The sequence below is a fragment of the Dicentrarchus labrax genome, unplaced genomic scaffold, assembly GCF_905237075.1.
Source record: "Dicentrarchus labrax unplaced genomic scaffold, dlabrax2021, whole genome shotgun sequence".
Taxonomy (NCBI): domain Eukaryota; kingdom Metazoa; phylum Chordata; class Actinopteri; family Moronidae; genus Dicentrarchus; species Dicentrarchus labrax.
In genome coordinates, this window is record NW_026136707.1 from 26,935,483 (window position 1) to 26,962,598 (window position 27,116).

General features: G+C 38.9%; 1 protein-coding gene across 5 annotated transcripts in view; it reads left to right on the top strand.

Annotated features, from left to right (window-relative positions):
• grik2 (glutamate receptor, ionotropic, kainate 2) overlaps positions 1–26,775 on the top strand; it is a 261,749-nt gene extending 234,974 nt beyond the window's left edge. For 3 of the 5 annotated variants that reach the window (XM_051407264.1, XM_051407267.1, XM_051407266.1), the window contains 3 exons: positions 4,490–4,740; positions 5,020–5,047; positions 25,486–26,775. In XM_051407264.1, the coding sequence (XP_051263224.1) occupies positions 4,490–4,740; positions 5,020–5,047; positions 25,486–25,739 (533 nt within the window). In that variant the 3' untranslated portion in view covers positions 25,740–26,775. Of the gene's footprint in view, positions 1–4,489; positions 4,741–5,019; positions 5,048–12,951; positions 13,124–25,485 lie in introns of those variants that run through there. The other 2 variants (XM_051407269.1, XM_051407268.1) reach the window with 2 other exon arrangements.
• The last annotated feature ends 341 nt before the right edge of the window (positions 26,776–27,116 follow it).

Consider the following 27,116-nt stretch of genomic DNA (forward strand, 5'->3'; position numbering starts at 1 on the left):
ATTTTTTAAGGGGATAGAGAAGCCTTGAGTAGAGTAGGATACCCCCCGATGGAATCTAGACACTGGTGGTGGTGGTAATGAATGAAGAGGCTGCTGAGATCTGGATGAGGAAGAGGAGCGGGCTTGTGGTCAGCTCAGACCTGGTTGCCAGAAGTAATGAAGCTGGGGGTGAATGGGTTAGGGCCATGGGGATTCACATTGAAATCACATCTGACATCAGCAAAGACATAATTGGCTGAGAAATCATAAGAAATCATGGTCATAGTTGTGTTTGGGGAGAGTGTCTCAGCAATACAGAATGCCCTGTCTTCACCATGTGTGGTTTTAATCCCTGGATGGTTTCAGAGGAGTCTGGTTTTGGCAGGCTTTGTATAGGAAGAGGAGTACTTTGAATCAAATCTGGTTGTTCTGGAGTTTATTAAGACTTTGGATGATAAAAAATGTTGTTGCCATCCATGGGTTCGCATAAAGAATGTTATCACAGTAGTGGAGACTGGATGTAATGAAGGCATGTAGCAGAAGAGAAGTGGAGGGATTGATTTATTGAAAAAGCATCAATAGCTGTTGAGGTTTCTTGCTTTGGACCAAAGCATTATTGGACTGATCATATGACCACTAGACAAACATCCATTTCTAGCAGTTATTCCTAGTGGAGTATAAAGGCCTGGGGTTTTATATGGATCCTCGAAGTATCACAGCCAAGGCCAGCCTTGCAATGCCATCTGGTTCTCTGTATGAAAATGGTGGATGGTCTGATGGCGTGCAGTGTATTTTACAAGTCTAATATAAAACCAATTTACAAAGGAAACACTGTTGCTCTATTTTCAACTCAGCAGGTCAGAAGGCATCAGATTGCTCACCCATTTTATGCTCATGTGAATGCTGGTTAGGACACTTGCCAAAACCTCGGCTGGCACAGAGCGGTGCAGGTCTTGACTGTATGACACAGTGCTCATGTTCATCTAGCCCACGGTATCACAGCGGAGGTCTTTCCATTTGTTCTCATCGGGCAGAGCTGGCCCAATTTCAAGGCTGCCCGTTTCTTTGTTGTACCAAGTGATTTATCTGACACACGTTGGCTTGTTGTTCCAGTCCGGAGCTGAAGGGAAGGTATCTACTGTAGATGGCAATGAATAAGTAGGAATGGATTAACATTCACCATCGCCATGGTGATAGATATGCTTTTAAAACACACTGGCCTGCTTGCTCTGAAATAAAGAGTCAGATACCAAAAGCCCTTGGGCAGAGATGAAGGACAGATGAGATGTTAAAGAGTGTGAACACAGCCTTGTGACTGCAACCACACTGCCACAAGACTGAGGGCTGTAGCTCAAAGCTCTGCTCCAGTAGGGGAGCGCGGCTCATCATTGTCACTGTCTAGGGTCTTTTGGGTCCACTACATAATACTGCTGCTAAACTGGCTCTGCATACTAACTACTAATCACAGAGATCGCTACTCGACTGGAGCTAGCCAATATGCTTCCTAATCTAAACATGTTTTTCCCCCCTGTGCTCCAGGGAGAGTTCATTCTAAGTGTTTGCGATAATAGGTGTTATTAGTTTTTTAAATAATTCAAGCTGCATTAACATCCTGATTGCGGCGTATAGGCTGTACCACAGGGAGGTTTGGGGAGTGGGAGTCTGGCAGGATTTTTTTTTTTTTTTTTTACAGGACCGTTTAGGTTTAATCAGGATTTGGATGTGCGACTGTTTTTTATCAGCAGAGCAGGGGGAAGGTGCTGGAGTGCTGTACCTGAGTGGAGAAAGGGAGGAGGTGCAGGGGGTGCTGGGAAAACAAAACAGAGGAGGGGGAATTCATTGAGTGCTCTGCAGACATCTCACATGGGCAGAAGGGGGACATTTCAAGGCTCGCTTTTGTTAACTAACTGAGCCAAGGTAACAGGTCAAAGTGAACATTAGCACAGATTAACTATGGTTTTAATTAAACAGCCATACAGGTAGAATGAGTGGAAATATGAGCCCCATAGATGTACTTAACGTTTATTAGTTGGTGTTCTTGGGTCCATGGGGCAAATGAAATGGTAATGCTAAACATTAGCATTAATATTTTACAATATTAAACATGTGCAATGAAATATATTGAATTGTAGATTGAATGTGCTTAACACTCACTGAAATATAATGGCGTTTTTATTTAAATGCACCAATACACAACAAAGTAGACTACCTAGTTATAGAAATGAATAACTTCCAGAGATAGGAAAATAGCAGAGAGACGGCTTTAAAACAACAGTATGAAATAAATGAAGTGCTGATTGGCTATAAAAATAAGAATCAAAACATAATACATATAAAATATGCTACAGTGTTGACTTAGAATCCTAAGTAACTTAATCACATTAACAAACACTGCTGGCAAATATGGGACATAGTGTATGAAGTTAAATACCAATTAGCAGCATTTACCAGCTATGAGAGGTCTGGTAATCAGAACAGTAAACACATTTTTAAACCAGTATGAAAACGAACCAATAAGAGCTAATTTGTGCACATTAAAATCAAATATGCAATACTTATTTTGGGTTAATTTTAACTTTTTTCTTTCACTTTTTTTCCTATTTTGCAGCCAAGACAGGAGGGGTTGCATATAGACAGTACATACTGTATGTATGAAAAATGAACCACTTTTTCACACATCAGTCACAACCCAGAAATGTCAAGAAACAAAGCTAAGCATTTCTAAAATATTGAATAACTGTATACATATCTGGTATATAAGCATCTATAAGCATACTGGGCTTTTATTTAATTTCTACTAAAATAATTAAATTTGATAATATGTATATTATATTTATTAAATGTGTCTTACTCAGCACAGGGAGTATACTAATAGGTCTGCAATTGTAACTACAATTTTCTAACTTTGGGTAAATATATGATTTTAGACTCTTTCCATAGTCCCAGACAGGTCCCACTGAGTAAGCATCTATTAACAATATGACATATTGGTTTGGAAAGCAGCCTAGCTGCAATTTTAAAAGGATTTCCAACCAGGTTATCTATACCAGGAGATGTTTCATCTGAAAGAGAGAGCAACATCTCCTCAGGTGTGTTTTGGTTAACCTTATCAAATGCAAAACCAAATCTTGAATCCTTCATAATACTGTTAACAATTCTGCAGGGTAAATTGACATCATCTACTTGCATGCAATACCTTAAGCTGTCTACTTTGTTGATAAAGTAATTAGCTACACCATATGGCCTGTTGATGAACTTTGCAGTGCTTCTACATACTTTGGAGAATTGTGTGACTTCTTGCATATTATTTCATTCAAGGTTTACCATAATTTTGTACTATCATTTACAAAGATATTATTTCATTTCTTTTTGGTGTTATTTAACTTGATAATCTAATTTGTCAACTTACAATAAAGGTTTCTATCTAAAAAGGCACCTCGATTTATGAGCATCTCCGGCGTTGTCAGTTGAAGGTTCTGACCACTGAAAATGTGTCAAACATGACTCCTGCTCTGCTCAGCAGTTGTGATTGATTTAGCCAAAATCAAATCATGTACCATCACAATAAAGACTTCATCTTCTCAGCTCACATTGTATGTTCTGAGGCATTTCATATGGGTTGACGCAAAAATATAAAAACACATTGAAACAACCTACTGTACAGACATAGGCTACAAAGACTGTCTGTGGATAGCAGCTAAAACAAACAATAGATATAATCATTTACAGTATACTCAACAAGTTTATGATATGTGCATACTGTGCAGTGATCCATCGTCCATCTAAGCCTCCTGTGTGCTCCCATAGAGTGCAGTAGGAGTGAGGATTTGCATTAAACAGCTCAAAATGTATTTCTAAAAGGAAAAAGATCAAATGTATTCAGTACATGTATTTTAATTAGTACTTGAAAGATAACATGGAATGAATACTTACATTACTGTTTCTCAGTCTTTCACTACAACCTAACTCTTAACTGCGTAAAACTGTGACTGACTTCAAGAAATCGTTAAAAAAAACCTCTGGTGCCTGTATTTTATCTGTACAAGTAAACAGCATTTTCTCGACACCATGCTAGGGCTGGGTGTTGGTACTCAATACCATTAAAGGTCCAAAAGAAATATATAAGTAACATTATAAAGCATCTCATCAAGCACGGAGAACATTTGTTGACATCTGCACTGAGTTCGTAAGACAAAAAAACCAAAAGGTATCAAATGAAGTACTCTACTATTGATATCGATATCACTTAAAGAGCACTGGGATTGGTATTCAGAATCGTATGTTTATACACAATCCTCAGCCCTAAACCAAACTTAGCCCTTATTATATCTGTTAAGTCGAGTGGGCAGTTTTGAAATCTGTGGTTTAAGTTAAAAATATATATATATACTCAGGTAAAATATTCAATATTTAATAAAGGTGTCTGTGTCCTCCACTCATTGACAGTATCAAGGCTCTGATTCAGTCATGTTGTTTGCTCATGCTGACCTCATGTCTTTTTGTCCTTCAGGCTCTCCGTACAGAGATAAGATCACTATTGCCATCCTGCAGCTTCAGGAGGAAGGAAAGCTGCACATGATGAAAGAGAAATGGTGGAGAGGAAATGGCTGCCCGGAGGAGGAGAGCAAGGAGGCCAGCGCCCTCGGGGTGCAGAACATCGGAGGGATCTTCATCGTCCTGGCTGCTGGACTTGTCCTTTCCGTGTTCGTGGCCGTGGGAGAGTTCCTCTACAAGTCCAAACAGAACGCACAACTTGAAAAGGTAAGAAATACTTCTGGCATTCATCTCTGCTTTGTTATTTAAAACAATGATAGCAGAATTTCTTACCATAACCACATATGCCTGAAAGGCAGTCTCATGGCAAAGACAAATAAATCTATAAATGCTAACAAAATGAAACAAAATATATGCTAAATATATTTATTTTGATCATTTCTAATATATAATCTGTTTGCCAATTAGCAGAAACTCACACTATAATGACGTGATGAATCATACGCAGTAAGATAAGGGTTGGTTTCTTTGCATTTATTCACTTAGGCCCAATGGCGACAACGAGATAAGAAACGTGAGGAATTCTGCTGTCACCATGGATCCAAGCTAGACTTTAACCACCATCTCAAATGACCTCAAGAAAAACTCCAGAAAACTTTTTTCTATTGTAATCTAACATGTAATCTAAAACTTCCCAAAACAACTGAACTGTTTTTTCCTTGTGGATTGGAAACACTAATAGAATAAATACAACTTTTGGAGTTCTGGCAGTAACACACAGTTACATCACAGGCACATGTATTGCTGCATGACCCACATCTTCAACAGCCACACCAACTAACACACACCTCCCCACTTCTGCTGCTGTCCATTTCCACTCTGCAAACTACCATCCTGCTTATACTGTAACTATTCTCACTATTCATATCTGTGGCTTTTAGCCCATACGCAGCATTTCTACATCAGTGCAGTAACACAACACAAGACATGTTGTTTGACTGGGGTTTCCAACACAGTCATCTTGTCAGATACAGCAGCTTGGACAGTGGTGCTACACTTCAAAATAAAACTCTGTGGCTACCATGTAGTGTTAGCCATCCATTAATATGCAACGTCTGGTTATCCTTTTTTAAAATAAAGCTTGCTAAGAAACAAATGGCCACAGTTTTGGTTGGGTTAGGAACAAAAACAACTTGGTTACATACATAACGTAACTTACCTAACTTATAAAGAAAAAGGTTATAAAACGTTGACTTTTGGTTTCAAACGGGAAACAAACAGCAGACTCCAAGGTTAAAGTCCTTTGTTTGTTTGACTAATCCATCCACCCCAACACCACCCTATGCAGACTTTCAAACATCACGCCAGATGGGCACATCCAGAAATTATGCTAGAGGAATACCTACAGCGCCCTAGTTGAAGGGTAGTGCCACTGACCCAGTTGCCATATTTGACGAGTTGGAAGTGAGAACGGGCGGCCCCAAACATTCTCACAATGGATAGTTGTTGATATAATGGCCTGCACCATTGGAGAAATACTTAGGGCAACTGTAAAACACCAAACATTAATGGAATTGAGAAATTTCACCATAAATATATCTACCTGAGATGTCAGTGTATGGTATCAACCCAATCCTGTCATAAATCCTTCAGTTTCACTTTATCCTGTTCAAAACCTGGAGCAATTTACTTACTTGTTATAAGAAACTATACAAAATATTATTATTATTACATATTATATCTTAATGCAGACTTATTCAGCTGCCAAAAATATCCAAACTTCTCTGTTCATTTTAACCTAGGTCTACCTTTGGGGTAGATGCAGCTGTAACTTTATAAATATGATTACAATACAAGTATGTGCTGTGGAATAAGTATTTAACATAGTACAGTGAATATTATAAATGTATTTTCTCTTTCAGAGTCACAGTGGTGCATTTTACAATGCAAGATATATTTACTTGGGTATTTTGTATTACTTAATGTGTTGGCATTAGCGGTCAAAATAGCAGTAATCTCTTTTTTTATATGCAGCAGTCAACTGCAAGATAGATGCTAAAGCAACTGAGCATTGTTTTCTGCAGCGGGTTGGTCAATAGCTAACTGCTTCAAGAGATTTAGTGTAGAAGCCAGTTAGGTACAAGCTAACATGTGGACTGCATCATCTCTCCATTTATAAAACTAAATATGTAACACTTTATATAGTATAGTTTTTTATCACAAGAGCTGACAGTGAACAGACTCAACACAGTGGCACTATGCCAAAAATATACATTTATTATGGTGGAAGGTGGAGAACCTGAAGAAAGTGTACATTAATGTAAGTTAAAAAAATCACATTTTTTTCTAAAATAATCTTTAAAGAAAAAAAGAAAAAAAACTTTAGGGGTAATGTTTTTAGTCACTAAAATATGTTTTAATACTTTTTTTCAGATTAATTTCAGTAACTATAAAGATGTATATTGAGATCATTTTCACATAGGGATACACAAGTTGTATATATTATGTAGTATGTTGTAAACCAATGTTATACTGCACCAAAATGAAACAATAGCCACAGTCATTAATACATAATACTTAGATCATTTTGTGAAATCTGGACCTTTTTATTACTGTGAAAATAATTCAAAACATGTTTGAAGGCTGTTTGAATATATTCTTGTAAGGTTTCTAAAATCTTTGAGGACAATTACTACTGACTAGAGATGGCATTAATCCTTTAACTAAGTCCTCTGCTGTTTTGCCTTAATAGCAACAGGCTTTCATGGGAGGAAAGAATTCCAGTTCCTGTAGCTATATACTTATCCTATATACTTACCCTGAAAAAGTTCAGTGACCACTTTCATCATTTGATTGTACTGATTGTACTGTGTTTTAGCTTGGCCCAGTGACCCTGTATTGATGAATTAGACACCCCTGTTGTATATTTTAACACACACATATAAACACACAAATCTACAAATCCAGTGTAAAGACACAGCACAAGACTGTGACTGAGAATAATGAATAATGAAGAATGGTTTGAAGATGGGATGGAATTTAAGGATGTCTGGGCACAATCCTGTGCTGTAACAAAATTGAAGAATGGTGTATCTTTAAGGTTTAACAAGTAAAGAATTTAAAAGCTTTAAAATGGAAAATAATCTAATCAAAAATCTCTTTGCTTTGAAATTGGAATTATTTTCTTGGAGTCAGTGATGAAGTAAGAATACAGATCCTATTAGAAGTAACAACAAAAGGGTACATACATCATGATCACCATGTTCACAGTAGGCATTTGCTATATCATAGTAGAAACATGTTGTAAATGGTACAAAGCTGTTGTGTAATCGACTGCACAAATAGATTCAGAATTAATGCAGAGAAGAAGCTAACTAGAAGATTAGGAAAATGTAGCAATGCAAGGCCCAACAAACCAGACAGATTTCTGAATGACACATTTAATACAACGAAAATCATTTTACAAACCAGTCCACAGACAATATCAGTTCGTCCAACCCTCTACTTTTGAATGGGATGCCTCATATGTGTGATGTAATTGCTGCTCTTCCTTATTATTAATGTGCTCCTAGCAATAAGACTACATTATATGGTACATTATGTAGCCCTCAGAGCCTTTTTGCTGGGATGCATGCATGTAATAAGAACTGCCTTACTGCCGGAGGTAATGTACCCTGGGCATTAAGGTTACCAGGGTACGTTATGGTGCTTCGGGAAGCCTTAAACACCACAGGTAGCAAATATGGGTGATCACTGACATCAACTTTCATACTGGTATTTCCTGAGGGTGGTGCAGGCAATTGTGTTAGCATCAGTCTTCCAAATGAAAATACTTCTACTGGGGTGTTGAATTAATACCTTCATAAGTAGTGTACATAGTCATAGTGTCATAGTAGTTTTTACATTCAGATATAAAACCAACAAGTAATCGCTTAATTCATCTAAATTCAGTGTGCTTTTTTTTTTAGAAAGTTCAATATATCACGCTTCAAATAATACATTCACAGCCTGTTTCCTGAGCCTTAATAGAAGGTTTGTATATCAAACAATGTAATAAGTAAGTATGCCAGGTTATAATGGAGCATATACCGTGAGATAAGACATACGCAGTGTGAGTGAGAGAACATTAATCCCTACACAAGGTTATTCATCTATTCAGAAACAAGCTAAATGAAGACAGACATGATGAATACACCCAACAGGCAACTCACAGGCAAAGAACACAAAGTCTGACTCATTTTTTTTTTTTTTAACATATTCAAGGTTTCCCCATTCAAATTAGAACACACCATCCTACAAACAATGACAAATTTGACACCTTGTATTGACAATGAATTGCTTGCACTTGTTTCACGCACAAATGCCACCACTGTCACACGTTTTGCACTCTGCTATGTGGACATGCCCTTGATTGGAGCAATAATTGACACTGTCACTCATTTGCCTGGGATTGCACACATTTATTTACTATTTAGACAATATAGGATCACTGGACTAGAGAAAAGTAAGGTTTGACTAATATTGGTTTTTGAAAGCCGATTTGAAGCTGCCTATAGCGATCATGTAAATGTGTCCATTCATGTCTTTGTTGACAGAAAATGCTCCTGAAACAGTATTTAGACCACCACTGAAACCCAGAAGAACTTAATGCTTTGAGGTGGCTATTTGGAAGAATTTTAATTTCTGATTAAGTGGATCTCCAGACTCTACTGGTCTATCCACAATCACTTTTACTTAGATGTTGTCCATTATAATAATAATAATAATAATAATAATAATGCATTTCATTTATAGAGCGCTTCTCAAGAAACTCAAAGACACTTCACATAAATAACCTACAGTTTTCTGCTCACAGAGTCTAAGTTTCAACAGTAACACCTTCTACTCTCAGTGTTGAAGTCTGAAGGACAGGCTTCACAACAATTTGCAACATTGCAACCTCCTGGAGGGACTGAGTTTGTTTGATCTACTTGTCCTCTTGCCTTGAACATTTTTGAGAGGTCTCTTTCTCCTGTTTGTGGTGGAGACACATAAAATGAAGATGGTCATTATAGATTGGGCCATAAAAATGTTTTAAATTGAATTTGATCTGTTTTGTTCTCTTTTGTATGAGGAGACAGAAGGTTGATACTGACCAAACCTGAAAATACCATTTTCACGTCCATTGGTAGCAAAATAGTTTATTTCTTCTACATTATCTGCATATGGCTATGATATTGTTAAGATAAAGAGGATCGTGGTTATGGTAAATGAACCATTGTTATATATAGTCAAGGTTAAGCAATGAAAACACTTTTTTTGTGGTTAAGGAGATATGATGGTTTTCAAATAGTAGATATTAATTGTCGGATTGTGCAGGACATGAATTCTGGTCTCCAACACCAATTACATTCTGTTGTTACATGTGGGGCACACTACTTGCTGCATTGCGTGCAGCAGAAACAATATGAAGACAATTGCAGCGATACTGGCTCCTTCCAGTTGGTGCCCAGTCAATATGTCCATATCCATCATCAGAAGCTACATTAGCCACTTTCTATCCACTACAGTATAACAACAGCAAAGAGATTAATACAAATACTGAGCTCAAGTTTAGCCAACACACAGTACTAAACAGCCCTCTTGTTTGTGTTGTCAGTGGTTGAATTAGTGATTTAGTGGGGCTGTGAATATTGTAAGCAACCTAGGCTACCACGGCTGGCTACAATGATAAATACATCAGCAAGTCTTAATAACATGCAACCACCATTACTAAGTCAGAGAAATAAGGTTGAAAATTGGAAAAGTGTTCCTTAAAGATAGAGGAAGCCACATACCTATTTAGAAGAAGAGGAAACTAATTACTGACTTCAAATTAGGAATGCGTGTGTTATAACGCAATTATATCATAAACATATAATGCGCAGATATGGTCAGGAAGGAACTTCAATAATAATGGCAGCTTATGACTCAGACATGCTGATATGAGATATTAAAAAAGACCAATACTTGAAAACCAATATATGGGTCTAACCCTAACCACAGCTTGATTGATTTAGTTCAGATATTGATTTGATAAAATGAAGATCCATTATAATGTGGAGCTTGTGCATCCCACAGTCCAGTGCTAATTACTATCAGGCTGAACTGTGAAAATGAACCGTCTATGTTGTTCCATTGTGAAAATCAACCATATATTTTGTTTCATTGCTCCAGGCTCCTCATATAATTGAATACCACCTACTTTTACAATCTGGGGTTGTTTTCTCACCATGATGCTCAAAGTGTCAAGTTGAAAAATGTGGTGCTAAGCATCTCTTTGTTGTGTTTCACATGCTTGACAGTGCACACCCTGCAATTTGCATTTTATAATTACTTCTGTTCTGTAACATTAGAAAGGAGCAAAAATAGCAGCTAGTCATTTATATAATGGGATGAGCCATACGCCCTCATATACAATAGAGGAACTGTTAATAGTGTTTTTAAAGGTTAAATAGACATGTTAACGCCACCAGTATGTGTTTTTGAGATTACTGCATTTAATAAACAGATTGTAATACCACGAGATGAGAGCATTGTCAGAAGAAAATATACACTTGTTAAAATTTTAATAAAAGTATGAATAAACATTTGATAACTTTACAAACTATAGACCTTTGATTCATCTGCCAGGACTCTGAGACTTATTTTCTTCATTTTCTTTGTCTCAAGTGTCTCCACTTCACATTATTTCAGTACCTTCCATCATCACTGCTACATGGCAACATTTTCATTTTAAAGGAGTTCTCCAAAAGAAATATGCTTGTTTGCCTTCAGATCCACAGGCAGATATGAAGATAGAACATTTTAATTTCCATGCACCCACTATAGAGGGACTTCTGGGAACTGTTTAGCCTATCTTAATACAAAGACTGGAAATTTGCTCCCATCAAAATAATCTGCGTTTCAACCGAAGCACTATTTGGCCAAGATTCCAGGTGTAGGTGGGTAATAAAATTGTCACATTCCTCAGTAAATTACAGGCGGCAGGTCTCCCAGGGACATGGATATTCAGCAAACTTGTATTGAAATAATTTGCCTTTCTCAGTGTAGTGTAGGTTAAATTTGAACTTGTAGGTTATGTACTTTTTAGTATTTTTTTTTAAAGTATCATCTGAGTACAATGTGTCATTATCCTTACTCGTTAATATAACAATGTTTAGAACTTGTTCTGTGAATAGCTCTCTTACTCTTGTGAGTAACAGTGGTTTAAGCCCCATCCATTCACAGTAGGGATACAAATACAGATAATTGAATTGGTTGAACAGATACAGACGGTGTACTCACTGTTATACCTGTTATTTTTTCTCACTGAAAAGCATATTTGCAGTAACAATAGATGAAACATTACAGGACCATAGTAAGTAAGTAAAACTTTATTTATATAGCACCTTTTTGACACAGAGATCCAAAGTGCTTTCCAAACAACAAATAAATAAAACACACACAAACACAAACATAGAGAGCATGTAAAAACAAAGAAAGGAAGATAAAACAAAAGGGGAAAAAAACTATAGGCTATATATTTACCTAAATAAAGAACATGAGTGAGCCAGTTTTACTTGTAGCAAACAGCTTCGACTGGGAGCACATTTTAAAATACATTGTTAAACTGACTATAGTTAATTCCTTACCTAAACAACGTACACATTTAATTTGGTGATGCAAGATTATATCATTCATTTGATAACAGCTGTCCAAACAGGGCATTTATTATTTATTTGTTTTATCTTGTTAGCCAGCAAGCTAGCTAGTCTCCCAAACTGTGAGCCAAATGCAGGAATTATCTTGCTTTTGTGTCACTGGGTTCTCCAAACTGCTTCTACAACCGTAATGTCTCATTTGCTATTTTTGAAGGTTTGAACCAAACAAGATACCACATACAACAAGACGGTAGTGTTGGACTTTCTGTTTTTTTTTATTTTCACTTTTGAAGGAGCTAAGCTAGCAGATTCCTCCTGGTAGCCTTTGTGTTAGCTAGGCTACTGTAAACAGTTCCTGAACCTCCACATACAAAATGTCTGTAACTCTTCTGAGCTGACTGTGGGTAAGATGGCAAACGAGGGTTTCTCTAAATGTAAATGTGAGTTTTTCTTTTATTGAAGTAGTATAGTGTACAGTAGCTTACTGTTACTTTCAACGTTTTCACTGAGTTTTGGATAGATGGAAACCTCTGCTTCCCCGTAAAGAAGATGTCTGTGTGTTAAAATATGCTCCCGAAAAATGATTCTTGCTAATTTAAATTTAAGTTAAATCTTTCAGAAAACTGATTTGGGACTCCATAATTTTCCACTAAATCACATGCCTCATAGACTTTCAATGGAGCATTTCTTTGTCATCTCCATGCTAGCCTGTCAGATTTCCATGATTACCATGGTTGTCCCCTTCCTCCCCTCTCCTCCTCCTCCACCTCCTGCTCCTTTCTCTCCTCTCCTGTCCCTCCCTCGCCCCCTCCCTCAGCTCCTCCTCCGCTTCCTCCTCCCGCTCCTTCTCCTCCCGCTCCTCCTCCTCCTACTGCTTTTTCCTCTCTTCCTGCCTGCTGCTGAGGCTGCCGCAGATTAACCTGAGTCGGGGTGCGGGGACCACCAGCTGTGTGTGAGGAACCCATCTCATCAACCCAGCACACACACACACACACACACACACACACTACACGCCTGCATGCATATGGATGCACACACATGTACACGTAGAGATGTCTGTGCTGATGTTGGAGTTTTTTTCCTCTGGATTTTTCGGAGGAACAGCTGCATTTGAAGTAGAAACATATTTAGTGGTTGAGCTAAATCTCAATGGGTGGATCAAATAACATCCTGGAATCTATCGCTGTATCCCATGTTAGCGTCCACCCGACATAGTGTATGTAGTAACAGACCATTCAGGCCCTTCCACTCCAAAGACTCCTCCATATGAGACCAAGAAGCCTTCTTTTGTATACATTCAGAGGACTATCTGTATCTCTTGCCAGACAAGAGAGCCAATATTCTTTTTTCCTGGGCAACGTCCTATAATAACACTTTTTTAAAACAACAAATTGGAGGGATTTAGTACCGTGGAGTGGGGTGTGGAGTACCTCATCAGCATTGTTGTAGGTGGGGTAGAAATACTGAGGATCAAGAACTAAACTTGCTACAGGGAGTTTTGGGACATCAAAGCACCAAAGTAGTTCTTTTTAGGCAATTATTTCACAACTTTTATTGTATACCCCTCTGAAAATAGTCCATACCTTGGTGACCTTAGTGGTAGGTTAGATTTAGGCACAAAAACTACTTTCTTAGGTTTAAGAAAAGATCATTATTTACCTTTAAAGAATTTGTTTACTTTTCACACGGGACACAAACAGCTCAGCGCAGTCTCCTGGGTGAGCCATCCATCCACCGCACCACCTCCATATGCAGACTTTCTCACTGTTTATACTACGTCACCTGACTTAAATGGCGGGCACATCCAGAAATAACACTATAGAGGGATGCCTACAGCATCATATCTTGAAGCAGAGAGCCACTGACCGAGCGGCAGCATTTGACGACTTGAGAGTGAGACCGGGTTGGCAGAATCGTCCAATGTGGATGTAATTCCTAGGACACTGGGATGCATTATTCCTGAGAATGTAAGTTGAGATTGATTTACCATTAACCTAGTATATGATTTGCTAATGACCGACGACAACTCACATGATACGAGATAAAGATGGTGAGCCATTCAGTGACAACTTCTGTTTGGTAAATTTGGCAATGTACAACAAGAATAGGCTGAAACTGCAAACTGTAGTGCTGTGGTCACATTTGGGGCATAGATGCTGGGTCAGTAGCGCACTGCTACTCTGAAGGCCACATCATCATAACCTGCAATCTTATGGGCCATACCTTAAGGCTGCATTCAGACTGACATTAGACAGTACCTTAATCACGGAGGACCCCGCATTGATATCAGTCTAAGTCCCTTCCTAGTGTCGTTCTCTGAATTAGTACTTCAAATTTGTCTGTGACCTAATGACCCATCCATCCACCCTGACCTCCTTCCTATGCAGACTTTAGACTACATCACCTGACTTCCTCATCATCTCCTGTCATTATTACTACGGCCACTAGAGGTTGCAGCATAAAAATAAACGTAAATATGGGTTGTAATATGCTGCTTGCACAATTGATCTATTAGGCTCCGGCTGTTTTCTGAGGAAGATGGACTGATAACAATACCTGAAAGTAAATATTAAAATAAAATAAGAATGTCAGTCTTCCCTTTGCAAGTGATGCCTCTTTTAAGGTCATGTTCACATTGCATATAAGTCCGATAATGCTGTTTAATGCTGTCTATCCCCATGAATGTCTTCAGGTTATTTAAAAAGCACTTTTTGTTAATGAGCACACAGTAGAAAGAGTTTGCACTAATGCAAATTTTTCATACACATTTTAAAAAATATCATCCTGGATGCTTTTTTTTTAATTGATTTTGAAATTTTACATCATTAAATATATTGAAAATGCACCGCACAGGCAGCGATGATTTGCTAACTACTGGGGAGAAAAGTGTCAGTAAGGAAAATGATCAGATAATGAATTTTGGGAATCACAAGAGTATGTCTCTTACACATGAATTTCATTAATAAATATATATTTTTTCATACCTTTTTAACCTTTTGTCAGGAAACTATTTATGATGGACGACAGGATCACGGTACATGTGTCTGAATAATGGAAAAAAAAAATTTTAGGGCTGAAATTTCAGGACAAAAATAATGTACTTGGAGGCCAAAGGTTTGGATGTGGCCTAAATCTCTCAAGGTTTTTCCACTTGTTGGATTCTTCACAGTCACACACACATAAAAAATATGTGTTCAGATGGACAGGCATAGAATCAGCAACAATCCGGACATACTTAATCCACCGAGCAAAGCGCAGACTGCACTGCACCAAATGTGGATGACAGCTCAGAGGAGCCCACAGATTAGGCAAACCCTCAAAGCAGCTAATCATTTACTACCCACCAGGGGCCAGAGACGCAGAGTAAACTGAGGATTACAGCGCAGCCGTGCCCCATCCCATCTGCATCACAGCTTCACATCTGTTCCTCTTCCATTCAAGCTAAACGGAGCCCATTAGTTCACTCTTACAGGTGAGGGGGCTTTATATGCCGGACTTCCAGAAAATCCGAATAATAGACCAACAATATTCATTTTAAATTGAGTCTATTCTGCATTCATTATTTGCTTGGTAAACATGTATTCTAGGGTTAGGGATTCATTTTAGATTACGGCATTTATAAAATCCAAACAGAATAAGATTAAAACAATTAATATCCCCCTGCAAATGTCCTCATGATATACAGTTTCACTAACCATTATTCATGTGTACGATCAGATAATAACATGGATGGAAATACACTGTTTTTTTTTTTTTTATGTCTGCTCTCAGCATTAGATTTACAACCTTTCCATTCTCTTCAAAGCAGGCCGGTCCTTCCTTTGAGCCATCCCACAGTGCCAGGCAGCAGTGCAGCCGCAGCTGATTATTGAGCGTCATAAAAACTCTGTAATCCAATGACCCAAAACAGCCGCCATCAATCCAACATGCCACCAGCAGGCAGCCATGATGGCAACGTGTCCCCTGAGTGTGAGCGAAGTGGGCCTAGTGTTTCCCAAAGCCTGGAGCTATATGGCTGTTACTGGTGAAAAAACTGCCATGCCATTTAATTTTAACGGGGGGGGATCAATAGCTATGAAAAGCCTGTTTCAGAGTGGCTTAGACAATCAGAAGATACAGTGAGAAATAGCCTACATGTGAAAAAATATATATTTGTAGACATTTCACGTGTTTGTAGCCGATGTAACACACAGTATAGTATTGGTATTAGCACTACACAGTAAATGGACCTGATTGGCGTTCACATTAGCCAACAGTGCTGAGCATGTGTTATGCCCCCACTGCTATGTCTACCTTCCAGTCAATACAGCCGGACCTGGGACCAAACACAACTGCTGACTCTGACAGAATACAGTACCGAGGTGGTTTTCTTGCCGGGTTTGGCTCCTGGCATCTCGGGGCAGAACTACTTAGCAATCTTTCCATCAGGAAACAGTAAATTACATTGGTACTGTGTCTGGTCCAGCTACTGAGCCCAGTTCTGTTGCTAGCTAACAGATACATTTACTACAGTACAGCAATTAGCAATTTACTACTTTAGCAAGTAGTTAAAGTTATGTGTCCACCAGGAAACTCTAAATCACACTGAAGCTGAGCATCCAGTTTCTCCCAAATCAGTAAATAACGTTGTGCTTTTGTGCATGTATGTAATACATCAGCCCTCAGCAACACTGTGGTAGCATAAGAGAGCACAGAAAAAGTATACGCTATATAGCTGAGTGCAGGAAACAAACTCTTAGATACCATCAGGAATAACCAAAAATACCAAAAAGTATGTAAGAAAATGGCTTTTTTCAGTGTGATAACATAACACAAACATAAATTATAACTTCATGGAAAATGTATCAGTGGATTAAATCAGCTGTGGACATTTTTCATTAATTCTGATTTACATAATTCCAGTTGCAGATTTGGTGTTAGTTGTTTACATTTGATCTAATATGCTCTGGTGTTTCAATTTAATTCAATTTTATTTGTATAGCACCGATTCATAACAAAAGTTATCTCAGGACACTTTTCAAATTGAGCCGGTGTAGACAGTACTCCTTATAAAATGATTTACAGAGACAGTTCCCACCATGAGCAAGCACTTGGCGACGGCGGCAAGGATAAAGAAACCTCAGACAGACCCCGGCTCTAGGTGGGTGGCCGTCTGCCTCGACCAGTTGTTGTTAGAGAGAGAGAGAGAGAGAGGGAGAGAGGAAGAGATGGCGGGTAGAGAGGTAGAGAGAGAAGGACAGAGACAGAGACCAAGGTGCACAGCAGCGCTGATGCATTTAATCAGAACAGCTGTTTGCGCAAAATGGATTAATTTGTCCAGGCTTTTTTTTAAAGTGGAGAGTTGGTGGGTTTTCCAGCTGTTTTTAATGCGCTTTGGTTTAGCTTTGTTAATTTTTTCGTGGACTTATTTGACTAGGCCATTATTTCTTATTTTCCTACCGTCTAGGCATTTGTTCTTTAAATATTTCAAAAACAAACTTTCCACAGAGATCCAGTACAGTTTAGAAGCTTCAATTTTTTGGAAGTGGAGAACTTCACCAAACTCTTATTTTCTAACTCATTTACCAAAACAAATTCATAAGGTTGTAATACTGTGTGACAATGTTGGGTTGTCCTGATTTCTTGCCGTGTATTGTGTAAAGAAACAAATGATGGCAAACTTACTATAACAAGCTTCGGTTTTACAACAGTGGCATTTTTAATATATTATTATTATTATTATTTTTAATTTTAATTTAGTCTGGGTAAATATTCAACAGACTGTGCATTATTTTTATATACCTGGACAGCTCTGAATTAATATCCTCATCACTGTTATGATGTATAAATATATTTAAACTAAATGTTACAAATCCTGAAACCAAAATATGGATTCAGCAACTTTTGAAATTCTCCGAATGGTGGACAATTTTAGCCATCAGTGACTTCCCCACTGTGTTGCAATAGTAAAGTCATATTTATCTGACCAAAACTATAGTATTTCAAATGCAATGTTGGATGCTAACTTATGTATTTTTTGTATCTGCTCTCAAATGTAATCATACTTGCGTTTTTGTAAAGTGACCATAGCATAAATAGAGGATAATTCATTTAGATGCATGCAGTTTTAAAAAAAAAATACCAGTGGTTGCTGAGGCTGTTGTTACTGCATGGTTCTTAGATTTACACGATTCCACGATTTTGCTGCATTATAGCTGGTAAAAATTATTTTAAAGATTTGAAATTATTATCTGTTAGTGAGAATGAATCTAACTTCTCCATGGCTACGATGAGGCACTAATTTTCATTCAGCCAGTTAGTGTGAAAAAGGTTTCATGTGAAGTTCAGGCGTGGTCATGCTGGTTTACTATAATTGTTCTAATGTTGATTGTTGAGTCTCATCCCCAGGGTGTCAAATACAGATGCTTTGGGGTCCTGGGAATGAGACTCAACAATCAACAATCTGCAAGCTTCCAACCCAAACCATCTTTGTATCTTTCTCGACTCTGATAGGCGGTTTTTGTCCAGGCTTGGTGGATTCTTGCAAATGCCATTACTTTTATGAAAGTTACCTATTGCAGCCTTGATAGCAAGGATAGGCATGGCCTTTGGGTAAGTGCCTGAATTATCCTCTGAGTGATTACACAGACCTCACACACCAATCACGCTTATTGTGTCTCATTCCCACTTGCATGTTAATATAATAAGTATAACAATACACTGGGTCACTGTACTAATGATTGCTTTCAAATACAACTGAACACTGTTTGTCACAATAAACTCCTTTTAGCTGGGAGCGCCAAACAATGGCTTTCCATTGTAGTGTCTCCAGGAGCAGGACTGTTCCATCCCCAGTTGCTGGTGTTGTTTCACACTGGAGATGCCACAGTAACTTATGTGAAAGGGGGAGAGAATGTGAAGAAGCAGCAGTTTAATTGGGCATGCAGCAATGTGGAATTCCAATCTGATGATGTGCATCAATAAGTGATGATGCTCCATGGGTCTGTAAAACCCAGCATGCTTACTGAGATTGTGTTCACGCACATGTGGAGACAGCTGTCGGGTTGGTGTTTGTGCATAGGTTTTGCACACAGTGCTGTGTGACTGCGGTGTAAGTTGTTTACATTGATGACGTGTTTGAGGCGTGTTACATAAAACCACAAGAAGGCGCCGGGCCTTTACAGCTCACTGTGGCTGTGGAGGAGGTGGTCACAGGTTCCATGCTAATGGAAAAAAACATCCAATATTGTCATTTAATTCAATGTACAATATGTAATTTCTGTCACTAGGGGGTATCTCACATCTAAACAAAAGACATTGTGAAATAGCGTGGGAACAAGGGAGTTGTTGTCTTCACTGCCACTGCAATCATTGCAGTCAACTTTTGACTTTTATCTCATCACTATGACTTTCTGTTTCAGAATTTAACTTGAAACTTTTCAAGACAAATCTTTCTTTTTTTTTTTACTGGTGCAAATGGGCTTCCATACAAAAGAGTAATAATATAAACAGTATTTGACAATTATTATTAGTAGTACTGTAATTTCCGGACTATTGAGCGCACCTGAATATAAGCCGCACCAACTAAATTAAAAAGAAAAAAAAAAAAGTACATATATAGGCCGCACTTAACATTAGATATTTACACAGAAAGATGGTACACAGACAGATTTTTTTATTTTTAATTAAATAAATGCTGCCGTCTCCAACGTCTCACCATCGACTCATTGATGCCAACCTTACCTGCAGCAGCTCTTCTTCGACAGCCAGATCGATTGCCTTTAACTTAAAAGCTGCATCATGTGCATTTCTTCTTGTGTTTTCCATGATGAGGGTGTGTGCATGATGCGCAAAATGACTGAATGAACTGAATGAATTCAAAACACAATCAAACTAGCGTCTTCCTCGGCGCGTTATCTCTTCCACCTGTCTGTCTCGCACTTGCGCTTCCTGCTAGAGCGCCCCCTGGAGGACGTTAGCCCGTAAAAATCTATAGATTAGCCGCATCATTGTTTAAGCCACAGGGTTCAAAGCGTGTGGAAAAAGTAGCGGCTTATAGTGTGTTTTTTAACACGAAAATATCATATATCGTCCCATCCTCAGTCTATACTGTAGAAAAAAGGAAGAAATGTTGATGTTGTAGATGTTGAAAAACATTGCCATTGAACATGAGCCAATATGATATTATCTGCTTCTTGGGTTGGTTTCTCAGTGGGAAGGCCTTTAAATGCAGCATCCCATAAAAGCTGCACTTCAGTAAACATTCCGAGTTTTCAAGTTGTAAAATGTAACACGGACAGCAACAAGGACTTTGTAGAACCCTTTCTCCTAACAAAAAGAAAATGACATACTGCTAGAAATATAATGCCTGGCAGATGTTAAGTTTTTTGCAGTCAATTTAATGACAAAACGTGTTTTAATGAATCAGTCTACAAAATTGCAAAATGTTCATACTGTATGTACCTGCCCTCAATCACTGACTGTCCTTCCCTTACAATATCCACTTGAAATGAAGCATGATTAACATTTTTTAAATATCATTTTTGTGGGTATTTTCTGCCTTTATTAAATGGATGACAGTAGAGAGATGGCAGAAAAATTGTTGGAGAGAGAGATGGGGAATGACATAACAAAAATCAACTCAAAGCTCCTGGTTGAAGTTAAGATCATTGTGTCGGATGAATATTAAACATTCATTTCAACATTTAATCACTGCTCTGATCTTTCCCTAACCATAACCAGATTTAAGAACATTAATAGAGTGGAAAACACAGTGCCAATGAACATGATGCAGGCAGCAAACCTTCTAAACCAATTAGGCAAAAGCATTTAGCTGGACTGGGATAATTATTCAGGCTGGGAATCTAACGTCAGCCCAGGCCAATGTCCACATAAGCAGCAGACCACTTACTGTATACTGAAGCTGCTCAGTTGAAACATTTTTTTTCTATTTACTGAAGCAAGCATAATAAAGCAACATTATGTAAGAATAGGTATTGGTTTGTGATTTGGCTGCAAATTAATCTTTTAGCTGTGTGTTATGATCAAAAACTAGCGAGTCAACAACTTGCAGCCAAACATGAAACAAGTGCAACAAGACAAGAAACTGCAAGCCAGCCAATATCACTGACTAGTCCAACAGCAAGAAGGCCAGCTCGCCATCTGTCTGCAGACTTTTATTTCACCAAGCTCTCCAACAACTACAAGCCAATCCCTCATTTCTTGTTCAGAGTAGTGACATATAAAAGATGGACTTCACGTCTCCACTTCCTCCCACTTTACAAAAATGAGCGGCTGCCATCTTTCACCTTTGGAGTCAGAGTCTGTCCGCCTAACTCAATCAAGAGCAGTGCTCAACTGTCAATCATGAGGTGAAACCCCCATTAGCTTTAAATAATTAATTAAAACTGAACTGATAAGAAATCTGAACACTTGAACATACATCAGCATAGTAAGCACAACCTAAAACGTCTTTGCGAAATATTTATTTGATGTGTACTTTGATGTATTGATGTGTCCCATCTGCTAACAAACATGGAAGCAGCAGTCTTTATGACCTATACTGCAGTCAGCCACCAAGGGGCAATAGAGATGTTTTGGCTTCACTTTTGGAGAGTTGTCATGTTGTTAATCATTATATATGTCGATGGTTCGGTTTCTCTCCCTTTTCTCTTCTTACGTCAGTGTCGCCTTCTGTCTCTTTACCTCTGCCAGGATGTCCGTCGAGGCTGCTGAGCCCGGCTCCAGTTCCGGTTCTGGTGTACATTTTCAGAATCAAAAGTCACATTGTGCCTCGTATGCCTGTTCTTGCACTCTTGCACTCAGTAGGAATGACAGAGGCACCATTCACCCTATTCAAAATTATTTTGAACCTGTTATTTTAAGGTAGAAAACTTACATAATGCTGTTTTAAGGCTAGAGGAATACATATTCATATATATAATGTTTGTGCACTTTTGGAGTGTTTGTTTTGCATCTGGCATTTTCTCTGACTGGAATTGAGCTCTGAGTAACTGGAGCTTCTTCCACCTCACACATTATTTATTATTTTCAATATTATTTCCATGCATACACATCTCCTGCTTTAGCATGATTAAGTGTCGGTGCCATTTATTTGTTTTTTTTAAAACAAAGAAGCAACTTGGCAGAGCAACAAGGGTAATTGTGATTATGACATGCTGACTCTGCTTGCATGGTTTCATGCACTAATCATGTCCCTTTCTTGTGAACATATATGTTATTTTGCAGCATTTAGCATCACTTTCCTCCGAGCTTTTCTCCTGTGTTGTCCATTTTCTGTACTGACTGAACATTGTGTTGATGTGTACGATCACGTGATAACAGGCAGAGGTCATTCGGTTAAAAGCAGCCAGGGATGGGCTGGATGGCTATAGTTCTGAGTGACTGTAGCTGCCTTGTGTTGTTTTCTCTTTAACAATTCCTTTTTGCATTTTTCACACTGGCCTGACGCTCTAGGCCACCAGTAATTCTCCCAGTGCTCCCGATGGCAGGCCTAGCCGGCATAAACATTATTTTAAGGGAATGCGGGTGCCAGGGACTTGTTGGTAAATTTTTATTTGCATCCATAGACAATCTTAAAATACTTCTCAGTACAACATTTTGAGATGTGTCTCATTCTCATGTTTCTACTATATGTTTTGTGGAGAGATATTTACAGCTACAGCATTCTTTTTGAGTATCAGTTTTCCTTTTAATGGGCTGCACATATGTGAATACATTTAATCATTCAATTATGCATGAATCCTTGCATTGATTACATATTCATGTATTTCATATGCAGTCAAGCTGTATACAGTGAAATTGTTTGGCATGGTGTCCAGATGTTCAGCTACAGTATGATAATCACGGTATGTGGATGAAGCTGCACTAGCCAATATTTAAATGAAAATAAGCAGAAATACAGCTGTCTGATCAAGTTAAGTTACAGAGTGGGACTGGAACACACACAAGTATCTTATCCCCACTGGAGATGAATCTTATTTTTCCAAAGTGAGCCGTCACATTTCTCCTCGGTGTACCCACCACTAGAATTAAATACAGTTGCTGCTGGATCCTGATTAGCAACCAGCTATATTTACTTTAACCGAAAAGGGTCTCCTGAATTGCTAACCTGACTGCGCCAGATAGTTTGTTACAGGGAAACATCTGGGAAGATGTTGTCATTGGGAACTGTTTGGAAAAGGGCAGGCACTCTCAAAAAATACTTGGCAGGTGATTGGATGAACCATCTATCTATCACTGTCTATCACAAACGAAATTCAACCAATCAGATCAACAAACCACAGAATGTAGTCAAACTCTTATGGAAGCCAGTCAGGAGAAGAATGAAAAGATCTTTTCCATGGAGAAAAGCCTTCAGTGCCGTTCTCTGGTCTTTCAATGAAGAAATCCTCTCCAGTTCTGATAGAACATTGTTGTTCAAGAACAGTGTCAGTGGATTGGTCCGGGACCACTGTAGTTTGGCCACAAACACATAGATTGAAATCTGGCTAAATTCTCACATGATCTTGTGAGTCCTGCTGCCTCGCAAGGTTACTGAATTGCGGCAAGTCAGCAAGACATCCAGAGGAATGTAGTAGCATTGTAAACATCAACCTCTGTGTGGTGGTACTGATGTTGTGATTTTAGCATTTTTTTCTGGGAAGGTTTTTTTAACTGTCCTAAGCAAATGACATACAAATGTTTACTGTCATATGACAAAGCCATCTAGTGGTCAGGAAATAATGACAGAAGCAATTGAGGAAATAGGTCGACGTTATTATGGAGTGATAAAGTCTGAAGAGGGGGGAGGTCTTGGTGAATGGATGGGTCAACATAACATCAAACACAGGCTGCTGTTTCATATCAACAGTCAGTGTTGTTTTTTTTAAGCATAATCATGATTGTTACGTAAACTTAACGAGGTATAACTATAACCATGACCAAACCACAAAGGTTCCCTAAATCTAACTAAACCTAACCAGAGTGTTATCACATCATAGAACATCAACAGTTTTGGAGGGCACAGAAGAATGAAGCTGACTTGGCAATAGATCAGATAACACTTGTGACATTGTAAACGGCATGAACAAAAAACTTTAAAAGGGCTTTTTCCAAGGACCCGTACCCAAGATTCATTCTTGTATTACCATGGAAGGATAATGCATGTTATGTATTGTTACTGGAATTTTCATTTCCTGTAGATTTCCAAACATTGCAAATTACACTGGGTTATCAACCGTCAGACCGACTCACATAGACTATGATTAAATATGGATGTAGTCCCCATCACACTGGTTTCTGAAGAGTCCTTGTGAAGCTCAGTGTGGTCAGTTCTGGCTGTCGCCATCCTGGCAGTCCTGGCTCCGCCGGCTCCCAGCTAAGCCAAAAATAGGCAAAGAGGTGGAGCTGAGGCGGGCCGAATGATGTCTGGTTACTGAAACCAGCAGCCTGTGATGGCACCCAACTGTTACTCAAAGCAGCCACACTCTTAAATATGCATAACTTTAAACCTTAAACAGGTGAGATATATGAAAATTCCCACACCCATACAGTTGTCATAAATAGAGAAATTAGCTATAGAGACCAAAACAGTTTTTTGTACCGGACTGTAAACATGTTTATTTCTGCTGTAAAATTGGGCATTTTAATATGGGGCGTTATGGAGATCCCCAAGTGGCCGTTAGAGCAACTGGAGTTTTTGTTACTTCTGTGTTGGCTTTATTTGTTAGCCACAGAGGTTACTAGGTTGCTAAAAAGTAATTTAATGTAATCAGGGGATTTGCAAAACTGTCCAATGCTGATGTTTAGTCCGGCGATAGGGGTGTGAAAGAAACAAGTTCCCCCTGATCTAAGACTGTCTAAAGCCACTATAGAAAACACTGGCAATTTCTAACTAATATAGAAGTAAAGTAAAGGCTACACACCAATATTTGTACTGAATGAAGTGAAATGAAGTGTTCTTTACATTACAGACTGATAATGCACTGCAGTTTGTGGATCTTCAACTAACACGTAGAATAAAAAGCCCTGCATGAGCAGCAGCAACAACCACAAATCCACAACTGATGTATTCTGACACTGGGTTGAGTAATTCCACGCCTTTACACTCTACTACACAGCCTATGGACCTGCATCCCCCTCCATCCCACTTCTCCCCCTGGTCCCATCCAGCATTCCCTCCATTCCCAGCCTGCTACACTGCTATTTCACCATTTTCACCAGCCCCAAGCCTAGTTTGTGGGTGGTGATGGGGGAGGGGTACAAAACTGGCTGCCCAAAGGGAGAACAGGCTTTTTCTCTTGCCTATAACATTTGGACAAGGGAACCAGTCTAAAACACGTTCCGTTCTCTCTTTCTTTTCCTTCTATAGAGGTCCTTTTGCAGTGCCATGGTGGACGAGCTGCGGGTTTCCCTCAAGTGCCAGCGTCGGCTCAAACACAAGCCCCAGCCGCCTGTCATGGTGAAAACGGAGGAGGTCATCAACATGCACACCTTCAACGACCGCAGACTGCCAGGGAAAGAGACCATGGCCTAAAATGGGAATCTCAATCACTTTTCCACCCTCTCTCCTGCAGCGAGGAGGTGTGCAGAGACACTGGGGCAAAGGGTGGGGGTAAATGGTAAAAGGGGGTTGTAATGGGGTTGCAATGTTTGACAGTTGGGTTATTTAGAATGCGGAGCAGAAGTGCTTGGGAGTATATTGACAAAATGTTGTTCTTGTTTCTTTATAAATAGCTAGGGATAAGAGATTCAACAATATTTCCTGTGGAAATAACTTGAACCTGGGTGAAATTTCAGCGAGTTACCTCATTACTCTTACCACCTTGGCAAGGCGGTGAACTGGTGCCAGGATTTTCAAAACCCAGGAGTCAAAGAGAGAGAGAGCCTGAAATAAATTTAAGATGGGACAGAGGTGGTCCCTGAAACAAAAATGAAAAAAAAAAAAGAATTGGACCTATCATCTTTAGCTGCTGCTTGCTCAGTCTTTCAGTCTTTCACTGCACAGCTCTAAAGAGGCTGGCCGAGCAGCATCAAGAGGGAGATTACGCGTGAATATATAGACGCTGGAGGAGAAACATTTGTAAAGTTTATTTTCAAAAGTTGTGAATAGAATGACCGCACGGGCTCTCGACTAAATTAAACCCAAAAGCCACGAAGGCTCCCAACATGTATAGAGAGGCATTGCTTAGTCACATATGATATTGATCAACATTGAAAATGGATATACTGTATATCATCCATCAGGCAATAAGTGATATCATTTATTTGTGTTTCAGAGTACTAACACTTCTAGTCTTTAATGTAGGGGGTGGGAGGGGGGGGATTTTTAGAGGCAGATTATATGGTGAAATACAAGCAGAGACTGCAGGAGTAGGGGCAATACATAGTGAACTGTTGATGTCCTGTAGTCACTTAACAGAAGATTATATGGAGGTACACACCGATAATGAAGCTTGGAAAGGCGTGGGTGCAGCTCACTAAGTCTAAATTCACAGCAATCACACAACACACAAACTCTATTTATTCAAAGTATTTATTGTTTTTATTTATAAAACTCCTTATTTATATCTCTACGGACTGGACTTTCACTACTGCCGTAAACACACCTCACTCGACTCTTTATGGGAATACACGGTTTCTTTCCATTTGCTCAGTGTCAAGTCTCAAAGTTTCATTTTGTACCGCTGTGGCTTTTTTTTTTATTATTTGGTTCGTTTCTTTGGCAGCAAAGCTCCACATTTACTTGTGCAAATGCAATTTCTATGAAAAAGTGTTTTTGTACGAAGAGATTCAAAATTTTGTAATGATTTTTATCAACACGATAACGCACCGTGAGGAGTGTCATCCGTGGCAGAGGGGTGGTACTCCAGGCTGGTAGTAAAGGCTTTCCTAGACACTAAACACACACACATAAACACACACACACACACACACACACACACACACACACACACACACACACACCCAAGAGTGCAGAGTGCACCCATCCTCCATGGAGCA